At 35.9% G+C, this 16,353-nt stretch overlaps 3 protein-coding genes across 4 annotated transcripts in view; 2 read left to right on the top strand and 1 right to left on the bottom strand.

Moving 5' to 3' along the window:
• The first annotated feature begins 6,426 nt into the window (after window positions 1-6,426).
• On the top strand, window positions 6,427-7,376 carry LOC108808821 (uncharacterized). Its single transcript, XM_018580919.2, has 3 exons — window positions 6,427-6,692; window positions 6,775-7,140; window positions 7,276-7,376. Exons 1-2 carry the CDS (start codon window positions 6,441-6,443, stop codon window positions 7,117-7,119), a joined length of 597 nt encoding a protein of 198 aa, XP_018436421.1. The 5' UTR covers window positions 6,427-6,440; the 3' UTR covers window positions 7,120-7,140; window positions 7,276-7,376.
• A 2,420-nt stretch (window positions 7,377-9,796) lies between these two features.
• The window catches only part of LOC108808820 (pentatricopeptide repeat-containing protein At2g01390-like), a 36,754-nt gene continuing 30,197 nt past the window's right edge, over window positions 9,797-16,353 (top strand). Inside the window, exons 1-2 of one of the 2 annotated variants that reach the window (XR_008945226.1) lie at window positions 9,797-10,603; window positions 10,792-11,846. Coding sequence is in view for 1 of the 2 variants with exons in the window: in XM_057009154.1 (XP_056865134.1) it covers window positions 9,904-10,603; window positions 10,792-11,792 (1,701 nt within the window). In the remaining variant the exon portion in view is untranslated. Of the gene's footprint in view, window positions 10,604-10,791; window positions 12,122-16,353 lie in introns of those variants that run through there. The other variant, XM_057009154.1, reaches the window with a different exon arrangement.
• LOC108808819 (ananain-like) lies at window positions 12,541-14,066 on the bottom strand. Its single transcript, XM_018580917.1, has 7 exons — window positions 14,019-14,066; window positions 13,842-13,919; window positions 13,709-13,762; window positions 13,562-13,634; window positions 13,067-13,287; window positions 12,861-12,992; window positions 12,541-12,774 (listed from the first exon to the last, which is right to left on the bottom strand). Exons 1-7 carry the CDS (start codon window positions 14,064-14,066, stop codon window positions 12,541-12,543), a joined length of 840 nt encoding a protein of 279 aa, XP_018436419.1.

Here is a 16,353-nt window from a genome sequence, read left to right as displayed (position 1 = left end):
GGTGCCAGCAACCATATGAGTGGAACTCGTATATTCTTCTATGAGCTTGATGAAACTATCACAGGTATGGTAAGATTTGGTGATGACTCGAGAATTGACATAAAAGGAAGAGGCTCTGTTCGTTTCGTATTTAAAGGTGGTGTGAAGAAAACTCTGAGCAATGTCTACTATATTCCGGGTTTGAAAAGTAATATAGTTAGCTTAGGACAAGCTACTGAGGTTGGATGCGAAGTGCAGATGAAAGGAGAGACATTAACTCTGTTTGATCGGAATGGAGATGTGATGGTGAAAACGACTCGATCGAAAAATAGATTATATAAAGTAATGTTGCAGTCTGATCAAGCACTCTGCTTGCAAGTTGCTTCAGTAGGAGCATCGACGTTGTGGCACGCACGCTTGGGTCATGTTAACAAGGAGAAGTTGAAGATGATGGTTAACAAAGACTTAGTAGTTCGACTTCCTAGTATCAAGACTGATGAAGAAACCTGCGTTACTTGCCTTCGCGGAAAACAAACTAGGAAATCCTTTCCACAATCATCATCTTATCGAGCCTCTAATGTTCTTGAGTTGATCCATGGTGATCTGTGTGGACCCATCTCACCGTCAACACTAGCACAGAAACGATATGTATTTGTACTTATTGATGACCATACACGTTATATGTGGACAATATTATTGAAAGAGAAGTCTGAGGCGTTTGAAAAATTCAGAAACTTCAAAGGACTTGTGGAGCAAGAAACACAGAGAAAGATCAAAACCTTTCGAACAGACAGAGGTGGAGAATTCTTGTCTAATGAGTTTCAATCCTATTGTACCAAGAACGGAATCAAACGCCACCTCACGGCTCCCTACACTCCACAGCAGAACGGAGTTGTGGAACGACGCAATCAGACTTTGATGGAGATGACAAGAAGCATCTTGAAGCATATGCATATGCCAGACGAGTACTGGGGCGAAGCAGTCAAGCATTCAATGTATCTTATTAACAGAGTAGCTACAAGATCGATGGATGGAAGAACACCATATGAGGCTCTACGAGAAAGAAGACCAAACCTAAGTCATCTTCGTGTATTCGGTTGCGTTTGCTACGCACGAACCGAAGCAGCTGGAAGGAAAAAGCTTGATGATAGATCAAGAGAACTCGTACACTTGGGAACAGAACCTGGATCTAAGGCTTATAGACTGCTAGATCCAGTAAACAAGCGAATCATAGTCAGTCGAGATGTCTGGTTCGATGAATGCAAAGAATGGAGTTGGAACAAAGCCAAGAAAACAGAGCATGATAGAATGGAAGAACTTGTCGTTAGAACAGAAGGACTAAGTAATACAGCTGATCAAGACGAAACTGTGATAGATGGTGAAGAAGATGAAGAGGACATTAATGGTGATGAAGAAGAACAGGAAGATGAAGGTGAAAACGAGCAACCACAACTCAGAAGATCTCAACGTGTAGTCACAAAGCCGTCATATCTCGACGACTACGTTATCTTAGCTGAGATTGAGTGTGAGCGCTTGCTGATGCTTATAAACGATGAGCCATATGATTTCACTGAAGCAAAAACTTTGAAGGTATGGATTGACGCATGTAAGGATGAGCTTTTCTCTATAGAAAAGAATGACACTTGGGAGCTCGTTGAGTTAGCAAAAGGGGTGAAACCAATTGGACTTAAATGGATATTTAAGATCAAACGTAATGCCGATGGAAGTATAAGCAAGTATAAAGCACGATTGGTAGCAAAGGGGTACGTTCAGAGACATGGTATCGATTATGACGAAGTATTTGCTCCGGTGGCTCGCATTGAGACTATACGAATGATCATAGCCATTGCTGCGTCGAATGGATGGGAAATTCACCATCTGGATGTGAAAACGGCGTTTCTCCATGGAGAACTGAAAGAAGAAGTGTTTGTGGTGCAACCAGAAGGATTCGTCGTGAAAGGCCAAGAGCACAAAGTATATCGACTTAGACGAGCACTCTACGGCTTACGTCAAGCACCTAGAGCTTGGAACATCAAGTTAAACAAGATACTACGGGAACTAAGCTTTCAGAGATGCTCTAAAGAGCCTTCATTGTACCGGAAGGAGAAGAACGGAGACCTTCTCGTGGTCATAGTCTATGTAGACGATCTACTTGTGACTGGTTCTTCAATGAAGCTTATACTAGAGTTTAAGAAGGAGATGTCGATGAAATTTGAAATGAGCGACCTTGGCAAATTGACATACTATTTGGGAATAGAAGTTCATCATCTAGACGACGGTATTGTCCTAAAACAAGATCGCTACGCACGCAAGATACTAGAAGAAACTGGAATGAACTCATGTAATGCTACACATGTGCCTATGGAGATGAATGCTGTTTTCTCTAAGGCAAACAACGAAGGAAAGATAGATGAAGGTCAGTACAGACGAAGTATAGGCTGTCTCAGATACTTGTTGCATACACGACCGGACTTGTCGTTCAGTGTAGGTGTGTTGAGTCGTTATATGCAAGACCCGAGAGAATCTCATGGAGCCGCGTTAAAGCAAATCTTGAGATATCTACGAGGAACGTGTGAACTAGGTCTATGGTTCAAACGAGGAAGAGGACTGAAGCTGGAAGGATTCAGTGACAGCTCACATAATGTCGATGCTGATGACGGAAGGAGCACTACAGGCCATATCTTCTACCTTGGCGAGAGTCCTATTACTTGGTGTTCGACCAAACAAGAGATAGTTGCTCTGTCTAGTTGCGAGGCTGAATTTATGGCTGCAACGGAGGCAGCAAAGCAAGCAATCTGGTTGCAAGAATTGCTTGGTGAAGTTGCGGGCAAAGAGATTGATCGAGTGGTCATTCGAGTTGATAATAAATCTGCTATTGCCTTGACTAAGAATCCTGTTTTCCATGGTCGAAGTAAGCATATACATAGGAGATTTCATTTCATACGAGAGTGCGTTGAGAACGAGTTGGTTGAGGTTGAGCACATACCGGGGTCTGAGCAAAAGGCAGACATTCTTACGAAGTCTCTTGGAAGAACGAAGTTCAAGGAAATGAGAGAGCTGATCGGAGTGCAAGTTGTGAGTAATGAGAGGTTTAAGCTTAAGGGGAAGAATGTTGAGTTAAGCTTAAACATCAAGGAAACTTAGTGTGGAAGTTAAAAGACCTAATCCTAATATGATGAGGAGAATAAGTTGTATGTGTTTTAGAATTAGGATAAATTGAAAGGTTATATATATGATGATATTGATGAGGAGTCAATGTGTGACGAGAATAGCTTTTGTGTTTGATACATTATTATTGAGTGATTGAATAAGAGAAGGAATTCTTATTATTTGTGTGCTTGAGTTTTTACATTAGTTTGCTTGTGATTCTATATTTTCTTCGGGAACCCTACATTCGTTGGAGTCACCGACCTTGTAATCTTTTCCGAAAGGAAGCATCTTTCTCGGTGGCGTGGAGGAATCGGATGGTCATGGACGACAAAAACGACTAGTTTCTGTCCTGCTAGGCATTGAGAATGATTTGAGCTGATGAAGAAGTGATAACCTGGTTCCGTGAGAGTCACGACATCGTGTCCTGTGTTGTAGACAGCTTTGGGAGAAAGAGAGTTGCAGAATTGGTATTCCAAACGACTGGAAACTTGAGTGACGTCATTGACGTGGCCATCGTATTCGAACATCAGAGAATCCCCCACTTGGAATTCCTTACGCTTAGCCCATTCATAATAGGTCCCTTCCTTCGCTCTCCATCCCTTCGAGTCTCCCACTTTGTAGATTTTTGCTGAGCAGCAACATCCCATTAGAACCATCACGAGCACAAAGCAGAACGTTCTTCTTGTTGTTGTCGCCATAATTAATAGATTTCAGAGATCGTTGATGAGTATGATGTGTGTAAGAAAAAACTGGACCCTAACTCTCTTTTTATAGCACCTTTACCGAACCTAAAACTTGCAGTTTAAGGATTTTACTTACCACTTCATTAAGATGAATTTGATTATTTAATTTATAATCCCGTTTGTGATATGTATTTTTTTCTTTTTTCCTTTTTCAAAGATCACTTCGAATCCTTTTGTAATTAGGTTTGTGTTTGATTTTCATTAAGCTGAGTTTGTTATTCTAATAACTGTATTGGAATACATTTCCTTTCTTCTTTTTTTCACCTAGACTCTTGCAATTATAAATTGTAAACAACGCGTAAATATCTCTAATTCTTTTGATTAGGCTTATGTTTAAATTTCACATTTGCTAATTTTATTTATAATTTTAATGTATTTTTGTTTGTCCATAATAAAAAAATTATATATATGTATATGTTTCAAAAAATTGTGTGGTTCAACTTTTTTTTTTTGAAACTACACATTATTATCTATTTATCTTCGTTAATCTAAATTAAATTTTAATAAGCTCATCCGAGGAGACATATGTTTTCACTTTTATATACATTGATATTGTTCTACATGATTAGTAGTTTATATTTTAAACACTAATATTATTTTAGAAACATACTAATTTTATAATATACATGCGGTAGTGTAATAATTTTATATTTAAAAGTTAGTTATTTCTCCCCGGTTTATTTGATATCAAGTTAGGTTTTCTACTGTGATTAGATTATTTGAGATTCTGTAATCACTGGCAACTTTTTAGGATTTAGTTGGTTATGGGAATTAGGGTTCACAAATCAAGCATAATTCTTGATTTTAATGAGTCATCAAAATGTGCCATCTAATCTGTTAATTTACAGTCATATTTTTATCTATAGTTAGAACTTAGAAGTTGTTATATAAATAGGACAATTTCATAAATGCTTAGATAATATAACACGTTACTTAAAAATATGGAACCTACCTACTTAAATTAAACCGATTTCGGCTAATAAAGCTAAACCAATGTCATATTAAACATACCTTTGTTATCTATTAGTAGAATAATAATACCAAATTAAATTATCACCTTCGTATTCTTCTTCCTTATACACTAAAAACAGATAAAACAAACATTATTGAGATACTGCAGTTTGAGAAGCATCAATAATAGGGACTGAATTTCATGAACACATGAATTCATATGGAATCTTAAAAAGTGGTTGATACTGTTGGATATTTCTCAGCAACCCCGTTCTTTACCACATCCAATAAGCTGTAGTCCAGCACTGCACCCAAGCCATCACTCTCTTCTTGCTCAGGATCTCCACTCTTCTCATTCGGCTATTTTAGAAGCTAATCCATGTCAGTTTTCCGGCGCCGAACACTGCACCAGTTACTGGACCCATAAGAAAAGCTCTAAACCATCATTTGATCATGAAGACTAGGACAGTTACTCAGGTCAAACATCACAAAACGGTCATACGTCTGGGACCAACGTAGGTAATCCACCTTAGAATAATTATTGAGCCTTCGACTAGGAAAATGGTCAGTCGCAAAAATCCTCACTGGCAACAGATTTAACCTCTTTGACAAGGGTCGTATCTACACACAAAAAAACAACAACTTATGATTAGGTTAAGAACAACCCAATTAAATTTTAACAAAAGAAAACTAAACCGACCAAAGAATTTACAAATTTTCGGCAATCTTTTTCTGCCGCTTGCGTCTCATCGTCATTGTTGCCGAACAAACGTAGCCAGTTCAGAACTGGGAATCGCAGTCGCTTCCAACTATCGCTTTCTCCTTCAATTTCTTTCTCTTTCAATCCTCTGTTTTCGTATCACGAAATAATAAAAACAACTTTTTAAAGAAACTAAAACCAGTTAAGCTTGTGTCTTGGGTCCACAACTCCTTATTTCAAAATTCACAACAGTAGAAAGATAAAAAAATATATGCAACTAAAAAATCCAAACTCAGTTACGCTTTTACCAGACCAAGTTAAGTCATTAGCTATATAAAGTACTACCAGAAAATGTCATGTGATGATATTAAAATTCAATAAGTGACCTTACTGGACTTGATGTAAGTTTATCTTTGCACATCTTTTTTCGTTGTTGCACGTGTTTTGGTTTGGTGGTATATCCTTCAGAGTTATGTTTGCTTAAGTCATTGGTTTTGGATTATTTTCGGTCTTATGTTTTTCATGAGTGTTTGCGAGTTATGATTAGTATATCAATTCCACCTTAGTACATTTGTCTCTCTATTGTTTATTGTTTAACTTTTGTTTTTTTTTTGGATTATTGCTTCCGGATATATTTTTATTTTCTTCATGCTTTTGTAGTTCAGGATGTGTTTTATTATGAAAGATCTAATAAAATTTTGAGTTAAAGAAAATAAAGATGCTAAAATTTCGAAACGTTACAATTATTTTTGAATTCGGGAGTTTAAAATATTACGATTGCAATACAAATAATGTCCACGAATTCAGGCCCAAAAAGCCAATAGTCAGGAGCCAACGGAAAGGTTCGTTTATTATTTGATTTAAGAAGAATCAAAAGGGCAATTTTCACTTGTTCGTCACGAAAAGAAAATAAAGATATGTCGGGAAATTTCTCCGACGCAGCTGATGACGAGATCACGAAGTTTGGAGACTCGAAGCCAAAGACGGATCCAGTGGGGAAGGTAGAGGCAGAGGCTGAGGAAAAGGTAGAGCCAGCGGGAGAGGCTGATGCAGACTCGGAGGAGGCGGAGTTACCACTAGGAAGACCGCCTTTCCTCCCAATAGATTGCGATGATCCGAAATATAAGGAACAGTGTGATCTTTTCCTGGAACAAGTTGATAAGTACGAGGTGAAAATCCTTCCTCCGTTCGTTTCAAAATCCTGATTTATCCTATATAAATCTCACTTTGGGTTATTCATATTATAATTAGGGTTTTTATATGGACTTGGATAAATTTGACTACAAATTCGCTCCGGTCAAATTTGAATGGGGGTTAAAGTTCGATGCCAGACTCAACAATAAGGACTTGATGGATCTTCTCATCAAGACGGCAATCGAGGCAAAAAACGAAGATTATGGAACACAACTTGAGTTTGTCGAGTACGTCAGTTGCAATGTAACAGGCGCCCAAGGTTTTTGCTTTTACATAACATTGTGGGCTAAAGATCTCTCCTCGCCAAATCCGGAGCCTAAACTTTACCAAACATTAGTGCGCAAGTTCCGTGGTGACTTACATGTTCATGAGTTCAAGCTTAAGCCATCACAACAAGAATGATTCATATATCTCTTTGATGAGGTACACCTTTTTTAACTCTCTTCTAGAGTTGTTGCTTCTGTTACATTCATTAGCAATGGATTTAGGCTTCTGGCTATAGTGTTGTTTGTTTACAATTGTTAAACTGATTTGTTATCAATTCTTTGGATCATTCAGGTCGGTCACTCCTACTCCAAGTGCCAAGACAATCTCCAACATCATTCTTGTTAAATAAGTTTGTTTTCTTGTCTTGTTAATATGTAAACGGGTTCAGACTTTTTATGTATCTTGTCTTTCTAGTTTGAACGCTTATTTTTAACTTGTATGAAAAACCACAATCATGGTCGTGACTGATGAATGGTGGTATCCTAATACGAATTGGGATGATGACAGTAACTTGTATCCTATAAAACAGTCTTCACACCAACTCCACATTCATACCACTGGTTCTTATGTGACATCTACCATCTGGAGAATAGATGAGAACCTGTCCAAAGGTTATACAAACATAGAAATATACCCAACAAAATCAAACATAACGGAATTTTAATAAGCAGGTAAGAAACTACAACCAAAATGATACATACCTCATATTCAAGAGGCGAGACCCGATATATGGGAGCAGGAACATAGACAGTTTTCATTCATTGTCTCTTATTTTTTTCACCAAGTTTAGCATTTATACAGTTACAGATCTTTAGAGAAAAAGGGTTTCAAATATTCAAAGAGTAGCTTTTTAGTGAAAACCCCTAAGGCTTTGGTCCAAGTGAGGTGGCTCCTTGTTATGGCAATTTGCTCACTCGCCACTGAATCTGAAAGCTTACTCATAAAAGACTCTGATGTTGACTAAGAATATGGCAACAGAGGAGCACATGCCATTTCCCATCCTGCCGGCTATTCAATACCACTCAAAGAAGAATTTCTCTTGCATTGTTGGTATATTGCGTAGAATGAAAGAGTATTCTTTGTTATGAGTGCAATATTCAGACAAAGTAACGGGTTTACCAAAAATTATAAAATGACAGGAAGCAAAAGTAAGAGATACTCATACCTTCTGTTATTTCATCAGTAAATCATAATCTGATAAACACATTGAAAACAAAGAAGTGTGGAACATAAGTGTTTGATAGAAAAGCTAATGCATACACAGAACATCACATATAAGCTGCTTGTCAGTTAAGTTAATGGATACTGATTTGTCGACCAACTATTACTGAGATATTTAAGAATCAGTAAATAATCACTACTAACTACTGAGAGAACCTTTATTCAGTAAAACAAAAACAAACACTTTAGGTAAACGTGATGAAACACAAAAGACAATACAACATCCGACTTACAATTCTAACATAAGACTAGAGGATCCAAGGAAACCCAAAACTAAAACAAATGGCAATAATGAAATCAATACATAATCACATTCCTCAGAAAAAACTTCATTAAACGATCGGTGAAAGAACCAAAGAGTGGACACCAAATCTTGTCCAAGCCACTAAAAACGTGTCCCTCCCATAGTGAATAGACCAAGCAACATAAATCTTGATCATTGACTAAGTAATAAATCGAGAAGCAACATAAAATGTAATTTGTGTCTCATCCTCGTAACCGGAAGATGAAAAATGTATTACTATCGGGAGTGAAAATCTTAAAAGTGTCACGTAAGTGATATTTGTATCATAAAAAACCCTTTAAACAAATAATTGACATATTTAGCAGATAAACAATGATGTGTCATTTTTTCAAAAAACAATTCTTTAATTATTAAAATAAATAAAAAACAAAAATATTTCAAAAATATTTTTTTCTTAATAAATTCATAAAGTTAAAAATAAGAAAATTAAACTAAAGTTTCATAATTTTTTAAAAATATAAAATAAAATAAAAATAATTAAAAGATTAATAATAAATATGATTAAATTAAATACAGATGAACTAAATAAAAATTCAAAAATTAAAAAAAATTAGCGAGTTCAAAATAGTTTTTTTTAATTATAAGATTTTTTTTTTAAAATATAATATCATCATGGACAATAGCAATTTCAAATATCTCACTAGTGACGATGATGGTTTCTCATATAACCATTAACAATGACGATATTTGGCATATTTCTAATGATAATTTCCGACTTCATCGTTGAAAATGGCAAAATAAAACATTTTTCAAACTTTTGAATTTTCAACTTTTTTTTGAAATTTATGAATTTTTTATTTTCTGTATTTTAATTTGATCTCATTTATTTTTGAATTTTATTAATATTTAACTTTTTGTCTTTTCTGAATTTTTGTTAAATTTACCGATTTTCTTTAATTTTCTGATTTTTTTTTTTGATTTTTATGAATTTGATTAAATTTTCAATTTTTATTTATTTATTTTTTCTTTATTTTATTAAGTAAGTATTTATATTTGAAAAAACTGACATATCATTTTTTACCTGTTAAACATGGTAAATTTTTATTTTGGAAATTTTTTATGATACAAATGTCATTTTAAAGGTAGTAAGTGACAATTTCAAGTGTTTTTAAGTGATTTTCCCTATTATTAACAACAATAGCATCAGTAACTGCTATAGTGCTATGTGGATGTTAATCGGGAGAGAAAATAAAGCCCATTTAAGAATAAAGCCCACCCAAGAATTCATACCCAAAAAGAGGACAGAAACTAAACCCATCAAAAGGGTTTATTAGACTGTAGAGAACCAGAACCAAAGGAGAAGGAACTGTCGAGTTGTAGATTTAGACGAAGCAAGTAAGAGTGGATAGGGAGCTTTGTTCAAAATAAATTTGGATGAACTTGTCCGCAAATACATGCGCTTCTCCACCATTTTCCGCAGAGCCCCAGTCCATCTCCAAAGCTCCGTCAAGCTACTCCACTCTCTTCCCCGACCAAAACCCAGAAGATTCTTCCAGAGACCAAAACTCGTCAAAACAAAAACCCCAGAAGCCAAGGTTTACACAAGAGACACAGTATCCAACATCTACAACATCCTCAAGTACTCAACCTGGGACTCCGCTCTGTCCCAGCTCCCGCACCTCCCGATCAAATGGGACTCTCACATAATCAACCGCGTCTTGAAATCCCATCCTCCGATGCAGAAAGCCTGGCTCTTTTTCAACTGGGCTTCCGACATCAGAGGCTTCAAACACGACCACTTTACCTACACCACCATGCTCGACATCTTCGGCGAAGCGGGTCGGATCCAGTCAATGTACTCCGTTTTCCACCTTATGAAGGAGAAGGGCGTGGCGATCGATACGGTGACGTATACTTCGCTGATTCACTGGGTTTCGAGCTCAGGGGATGTCGACGAAGCGATGAGGCTGTGGAAGGAGATGAGGGAGAGTGGGTGCGAGCCTACCGTCGTGTCGTACACGGCTTACATGAAGATGCTTTTCGATGTCGGGAGGGTTGATGAAGCGACGGAGGTGTATAAAGAGATGTTACGGTCGAGGGTTTCTCCGAATTGTCACACTTACACGGTGTTGATGGAGTTTCTTGTCGGCTCTGGTGAGTTTTGCTCTATAGCACACCAACTGTTTGTTAATATTCCTAAGTCATTTTTTAATTAGTGTTAGTATATAGTTTACCGTTATCTATTTAATTTTATATGAATGTTGTGTTAGTATATGCATCTATTTTCTGGATTAATGTAGCTATGAAGATGATATCTTAGTTTTTTTAAATGTGATTTGCAGGAAAATGTGAGGAAGCTTTAGACATTTTCTTTAAAATGCAAGAGATTGGTGTACAGCCAGATAAAGCAGCTTGTAACATTCTGATTGGGAAAGCTTGTAAGTTCGGCGAAACGTCTTTCATGGCTCGGATTCTTGTATACATGAAAGAAAACGGGGTGGTCCTTCGTTACCCTGTATTTCTCGAGGCTTTAGAGACTCTGAAAGCTGCAGGTCAAAGTGATGATTTGTTAAGAGAAGTCAATTCGCATATTACTGTTGAATCTGTGTGCTCCAACGACACCATTGAAGCTGAAGTTGATGACAAGAAGAGTTCAGATGACAGTAGAATTATCAGCTCTGTTCTCTTGATGAAGCAGAGTCTTGTTGCAGTTGATTATCTACTTAACCAGATGAAAGATAGAAACATAAAGTTGGATTCTTTTGTTGTTTCAGCAATCGTTGAAACGAACTGTGGCCGTTGTAGAACCGAGGGGGCTTCGTTGGCCCTTGATTACAGCTCGGAAATGGGGATTCATCTCGAGAAATCAGCGTATCTTGCGTTAGTTGGTTACTTTCTGAGAGAAAACGAGTTTACTAAAGTTATCGAAGTAGTCAAGGAGATGGTGAAAGCCCATCACTCACTTGGTGTGTACCGAGGAGCAACGTTGATCCACAGGCTTGGGTTTGGCAGAAGACCTCGCTTAGCTGCAGAGGTTTTCCACTTGCTTCCCGACGATGAAAAGGGCTTAGCTGCTTACACTGCGCTGATGGATGTTTATATCTCAGCAGGGAGTCCAGAGAAGGCAATGAAGATATTTGAAGAGATGAGAGGACGTGAGATCATGCCTTCGCTGGGGACATACAATGTTCTCTTGTCTGTTCTTGAGAAAACCAGTGACTTCCAGAGACAAGCAGCGTTGTTGAAGAAGGAGAAGAAGAGTCTTGTTGCTACTGGCCGTTTCCGGGAAGATGTCGATGCAGAAGAGAGAGTCTGTGATCTTCTGTTTGCTAGGAATCTGTAATATAACTGCAAGTGAAGCCAACATACATGTTTAAACGAATCCCATTAGCCACAAGTGTATTTGTTGCTCAAAAAAGAGAGCCACAAGTGTATTCTCTATGCTAATGATCCGAGGTAGTTAGTTGAGGTTGGGTAATAGGGACCTTTTGATCAGGAGACTACGATGAATACCAGAAGTTCATGTGTTATATGCTTCCAACTAGTGTGATTCAGTAAAATTAATGCAACCATTAAAGTCCTTTTGAAAATTTTGACCTTTCTGCTGTGTAGCTTCTTCGAATTTCTCTATATTGTACTTGTCCTGATGAAGTTTGGGAAGCAAACATGATTTTGCATTTATGGATGTGAAGCCATAAACTTGTGCTGATAATTTTTTTTACGTTTTTTCATGACTTAAATATTAGTCATAGTCATAAATAAGAACTGGTCCTGTGGTTCTTGCACTCTTCCCATGAACTCAATCCATGAGACAGAATTACAAGTCTCAGCATTTACATCAAAAAAAGAACTACTTGATCTAAACCGTGAGAGAATGGTAAGAAGAAAGCACCAAAATGATGTCACAGACATTAAAACAGCACAACATGTCAAATTATTTTATAACAAAGTGGTGTCCAGAAATTCACTAATGGCAGGATACCATAGTCACGAAATGTTGTAAAACTAACAAAATAATTCAAAATGTATTCAAATGCAGAAACCCCAAGAACACTGAATCTTCCAATAGGTATCTAGCTTCTTCTTGCTGTCTACTTCTTACGTGGATAGCCCCTTTTTTCAGGGTAGAAGACTTCCACAAATAAGGACGGTCTCCCTCTTCTATGTTCCCTGTGAATAAGACCAAACCCACCTTCTCCCCAACCTCTTCCTGCACTATTTTGAATAATCCAATAGTAACTTCCATTGTTGTCCACTCCAAAACCCACAATCAGAACTGCATGAAGCTGATTGATACCGGCTCTCTCTCTAGGTCTGTAAATACCCTGTTTTTCAAACAAAAATAAGATACATCATTCTCCAATCTTAATACAAATTGTAGATAAAAATCATTAGTACCTAATACACTTACCTCTCTATGTTCATCAAAATCAGGCCACATAGGCAAAACCCCAACAACAGGATGTCTCCACACCAATCGTGCAAGGTCAGCATCATCTACTTGATTAATTATAGCCAATCGATCTATTCTCTCAATGTTGGGCTAAAAGAGAGAGAAGAAAATTTACTTAGTTTTTCCAACCAAAAAACAACAAAGAAAACTACTAGTATCCTCACATTCTCATGGGCGCATGTTCCTTTGGCCCGTTTGTATGAGCATTCCGCTTCATCTAACAAACCGTTTTTCTGAACAAAATCTCCGAGGGTTTTTCGATCTTCCAACCCGAGCTTCCCAACTTTGACATTGTTCACAAGGTAGGACCTTTGTTCATCAACTCTCTGGCCGATGTTGTAGAGGGCTTCAACTGCTCGAATAAAAGAAATCGCCCAACATATAACTGCAAACATATAACATTGGTTGAGATAAAAAAGAAAAAAAAAAGAACGAAAAAAGGCTAGAAAAACAGAGATTGGATGTCGTGAGCGGTGGAGAGAAAGAGACTTAGGTTTAGAGGAATATATCTTACATAATTACCTGATATACTAGGTTCCTAATTATAATAAGAGTTTCCTATTCTCTATGTAATAAGATTGTCACTAAATTTATATCTTACCAAGCATCTACAAACTTAACAACATTTATTAACTATTAATATAATGCTAAACACTTACAGTGATGATGTTGCTGAAGGACGTTACTAATTACTCCCTTATAGTTTCTCCAGTCCCAACTGGAAGGACAATCCTAGACCACAAATAACAAAAACTCATAGTTAATAACTCAATTTTAAATACATCATATATGGTAAAAATTCTTACGTTTCCTTCCTCAGAAACTTTTACACGTTTTCCTTTTGAATTTTTCTCATTTTCCTGTTGATATTAAATGATCAACAAATGACTCAGTATTGTTAGATTAATCAATTGCCTATACAAAAAACAAAACAAATACCATAAATATGATGTTTCTGGGCATCTCTTCTTCACTTATTTCTTCTTCTTCGTTTTCCATCCTTTTCTTGCCTTTGTTCTGTTTAGATAAAAATTAAATTTACAGAGTTAACTGAACCAATATACGAAAGCTCTTTCCAAACGAAGAAAAAAGTACCCAAAATACATTTTTCTATACCTTTCCCCGATCATCTTTGCCAGATCTTCTGTTTCCTCCGGTTTCCATTCTCTCTGAGTATTTAGAAGAAGAAATTGAACCTAGAAAATTTCAACGAAAAATGAAGAAACAGAGTAGAAGAAGAGGAAACAAGAAAAGGTTTGTGAACCCGACTTTCTCGCTCTCAAAACAGACCAGTGGTATTAACTATTAACGACGAACGTTACATGCAAGAAGAATCAGACACACTAGAAGAACAAACGCAAGAAAATGTTTATCACCCAGACTTACTCGCTATCGCACACAGACCCGTTAGATTTATTAATGTGAATGAAGATGAAGGACATACAAGAACAAGAAGTGGAAACAAGACGATGATCTATCGCTCTCTAACCCGGACTTGATCTCTCAGCTCGCGAACCCAGACTCTGTCAGATTATTAATTTCAAAGAAGATTAATGAACATTCTGAAACAAGAAGAACTAAAAGCGGAGAAGAAGAGGAAACAATAAGAATATCTAACGATCTCTCGAACCCAGACTTGATTTCTCCCTCTCAAACCCAGACTTGATTTCCCGCTCTTAAACCCAGACTTCTCTCAGATTATGAATATCTAGACGATGGAAAAGAAGAAGAACAAACCTTGGAGAACAAGAAACAATGAGTAGGTTTCTCGCTCTCTTGAACCCAAACGTTTTGATTTAGCGCTCCAGATTATGAAGACGTCAGATTATAAAGACGTCAGATTATGAAGATTCTATATAGAAAACCCCTTTCTGCCCCTTCTAATTGGTGCAGAAAAACGTGCTTTTTCCTGAGTAATTTTTTTTTTCGAAACACATAATAATTAATTTTATTTTAAAAACACTAATAACATAGTGTTTATAAATCCAGTAGTACCCAGTGTGTACCCAATCAAAATATATTTCAAAACAATACATTGCTACTCTTATATTTTTTACACATTACGCAAACGGTACGGACGTGAATATTTTTTTATTAAAAAGGAATTATACAATGCGCTTTATCCTAAAACCAAAAAAATATTTTAAAATGCTGCTAAAAAAACATATGAAAAAGACAAATTTGAAAATGTAAACACGGTTTATCATTCTTTTTCTGAAACTGAACAAACAAAAAAGTTGTACTATAACAACATGAGTTATCATCATTATCTTTTTTTATAGTATTATAAATAGTAAATAATTCTAGTAAATAAACAGTAATTATTAAATTTATAAAATAAATTTTCGTAAAATTTATTAAGAAACAGAAATAATTATACATTTATTTGATAAAATCAAAATGTATGTATATATATATATAAATTAATATTTACACCACTAATATAAGAAAGTTACTCTAGTCTAGTGGTTAGATGTTCACTGATATGCTTCACCGTTTCAGTTTGAACCCATGAAGTATCATAATTTTTATTTTCTAGATTTATTCAAAACAACGTCGTTTTGATAAATTAACGGTTGATTAACACATCTTCTAACGATCAATACATATATAGACACAATTTTGAGAGTTCGTATATATATAATTTTGATTTTTTTTTTTAAATTCATGATGAAATACACACTATTGCAAAATTCATGAAAAAAAATGCACGATGCGTAAAATCCGTGTTGGAATAAGCCATTTTCCGTTACATACCTCCTTTTTTTTTAAACATGGGTACACTATACCTCCTATTATACATGGTTACATACCTCCGTTACATACCTCCTATTATACATGGGTACACTATACTTTTATACATACATTCTTGTTACATACTTGTGTACGCTGTACCATGCAGGGTCTCTAGAGACTCGATCGAGGCGAGTTTTAGTTGGAGCCTTTTTAATACAGTCAACAAAAATAGATATAATAGTTTTTTTTCTTGAAAAGGCTTTCAATTAATAGTTTTCAAACGTATAAAATATCATAAACAACTAGTATCATCTAAATATATATCAACAAAACAAAAGAAGAAGAAATACAACTATATGAAAACAAATGAGTGTCAACGAAATAAATGAAACCGGACCACAATACCCAAAAAATCCTCTAATATATTAATTGAGAAATTACTTAAATGTCTTTTGTTCATGTGTTGTTCATAAGTGAATCAAAAATTGTTATAATTTGAATGGTTGATAAATTTTGTTAGATATTTATTTTAGTCAGATCAAAAATAAAAATGAAACTCTATAACTCACTAATACAAATTACCAAATAATACAAGTAATATTAAAAATAATCTACTAATAATAGGAATGATGATTAATTATGTTCAAGTTGAAAGGTTATGTGTTCATTTAAAAAAAATCTATATATATAAAAAGATGTTGCTTCTCTCCCATGA

This window comes from Raphanus sativus, chromosome 4 (assembly GCF_000801105.2).
Source record: "Raphanus sativus cultivar WK10039 chromosome 4, ASM80110v3, whole genome shotgun sequence".
In the NCBI taxonomy this organism is placed as follows: Eukaryota; Viridiplantae; Streptophyta; class Magnoliopsida; order Brassicales; family Brassicaceae; genus Raphanus; species Raphanus sativus.
This window is presented reverse-complemented; position numbering and strand designations above follow the sequence as displayed.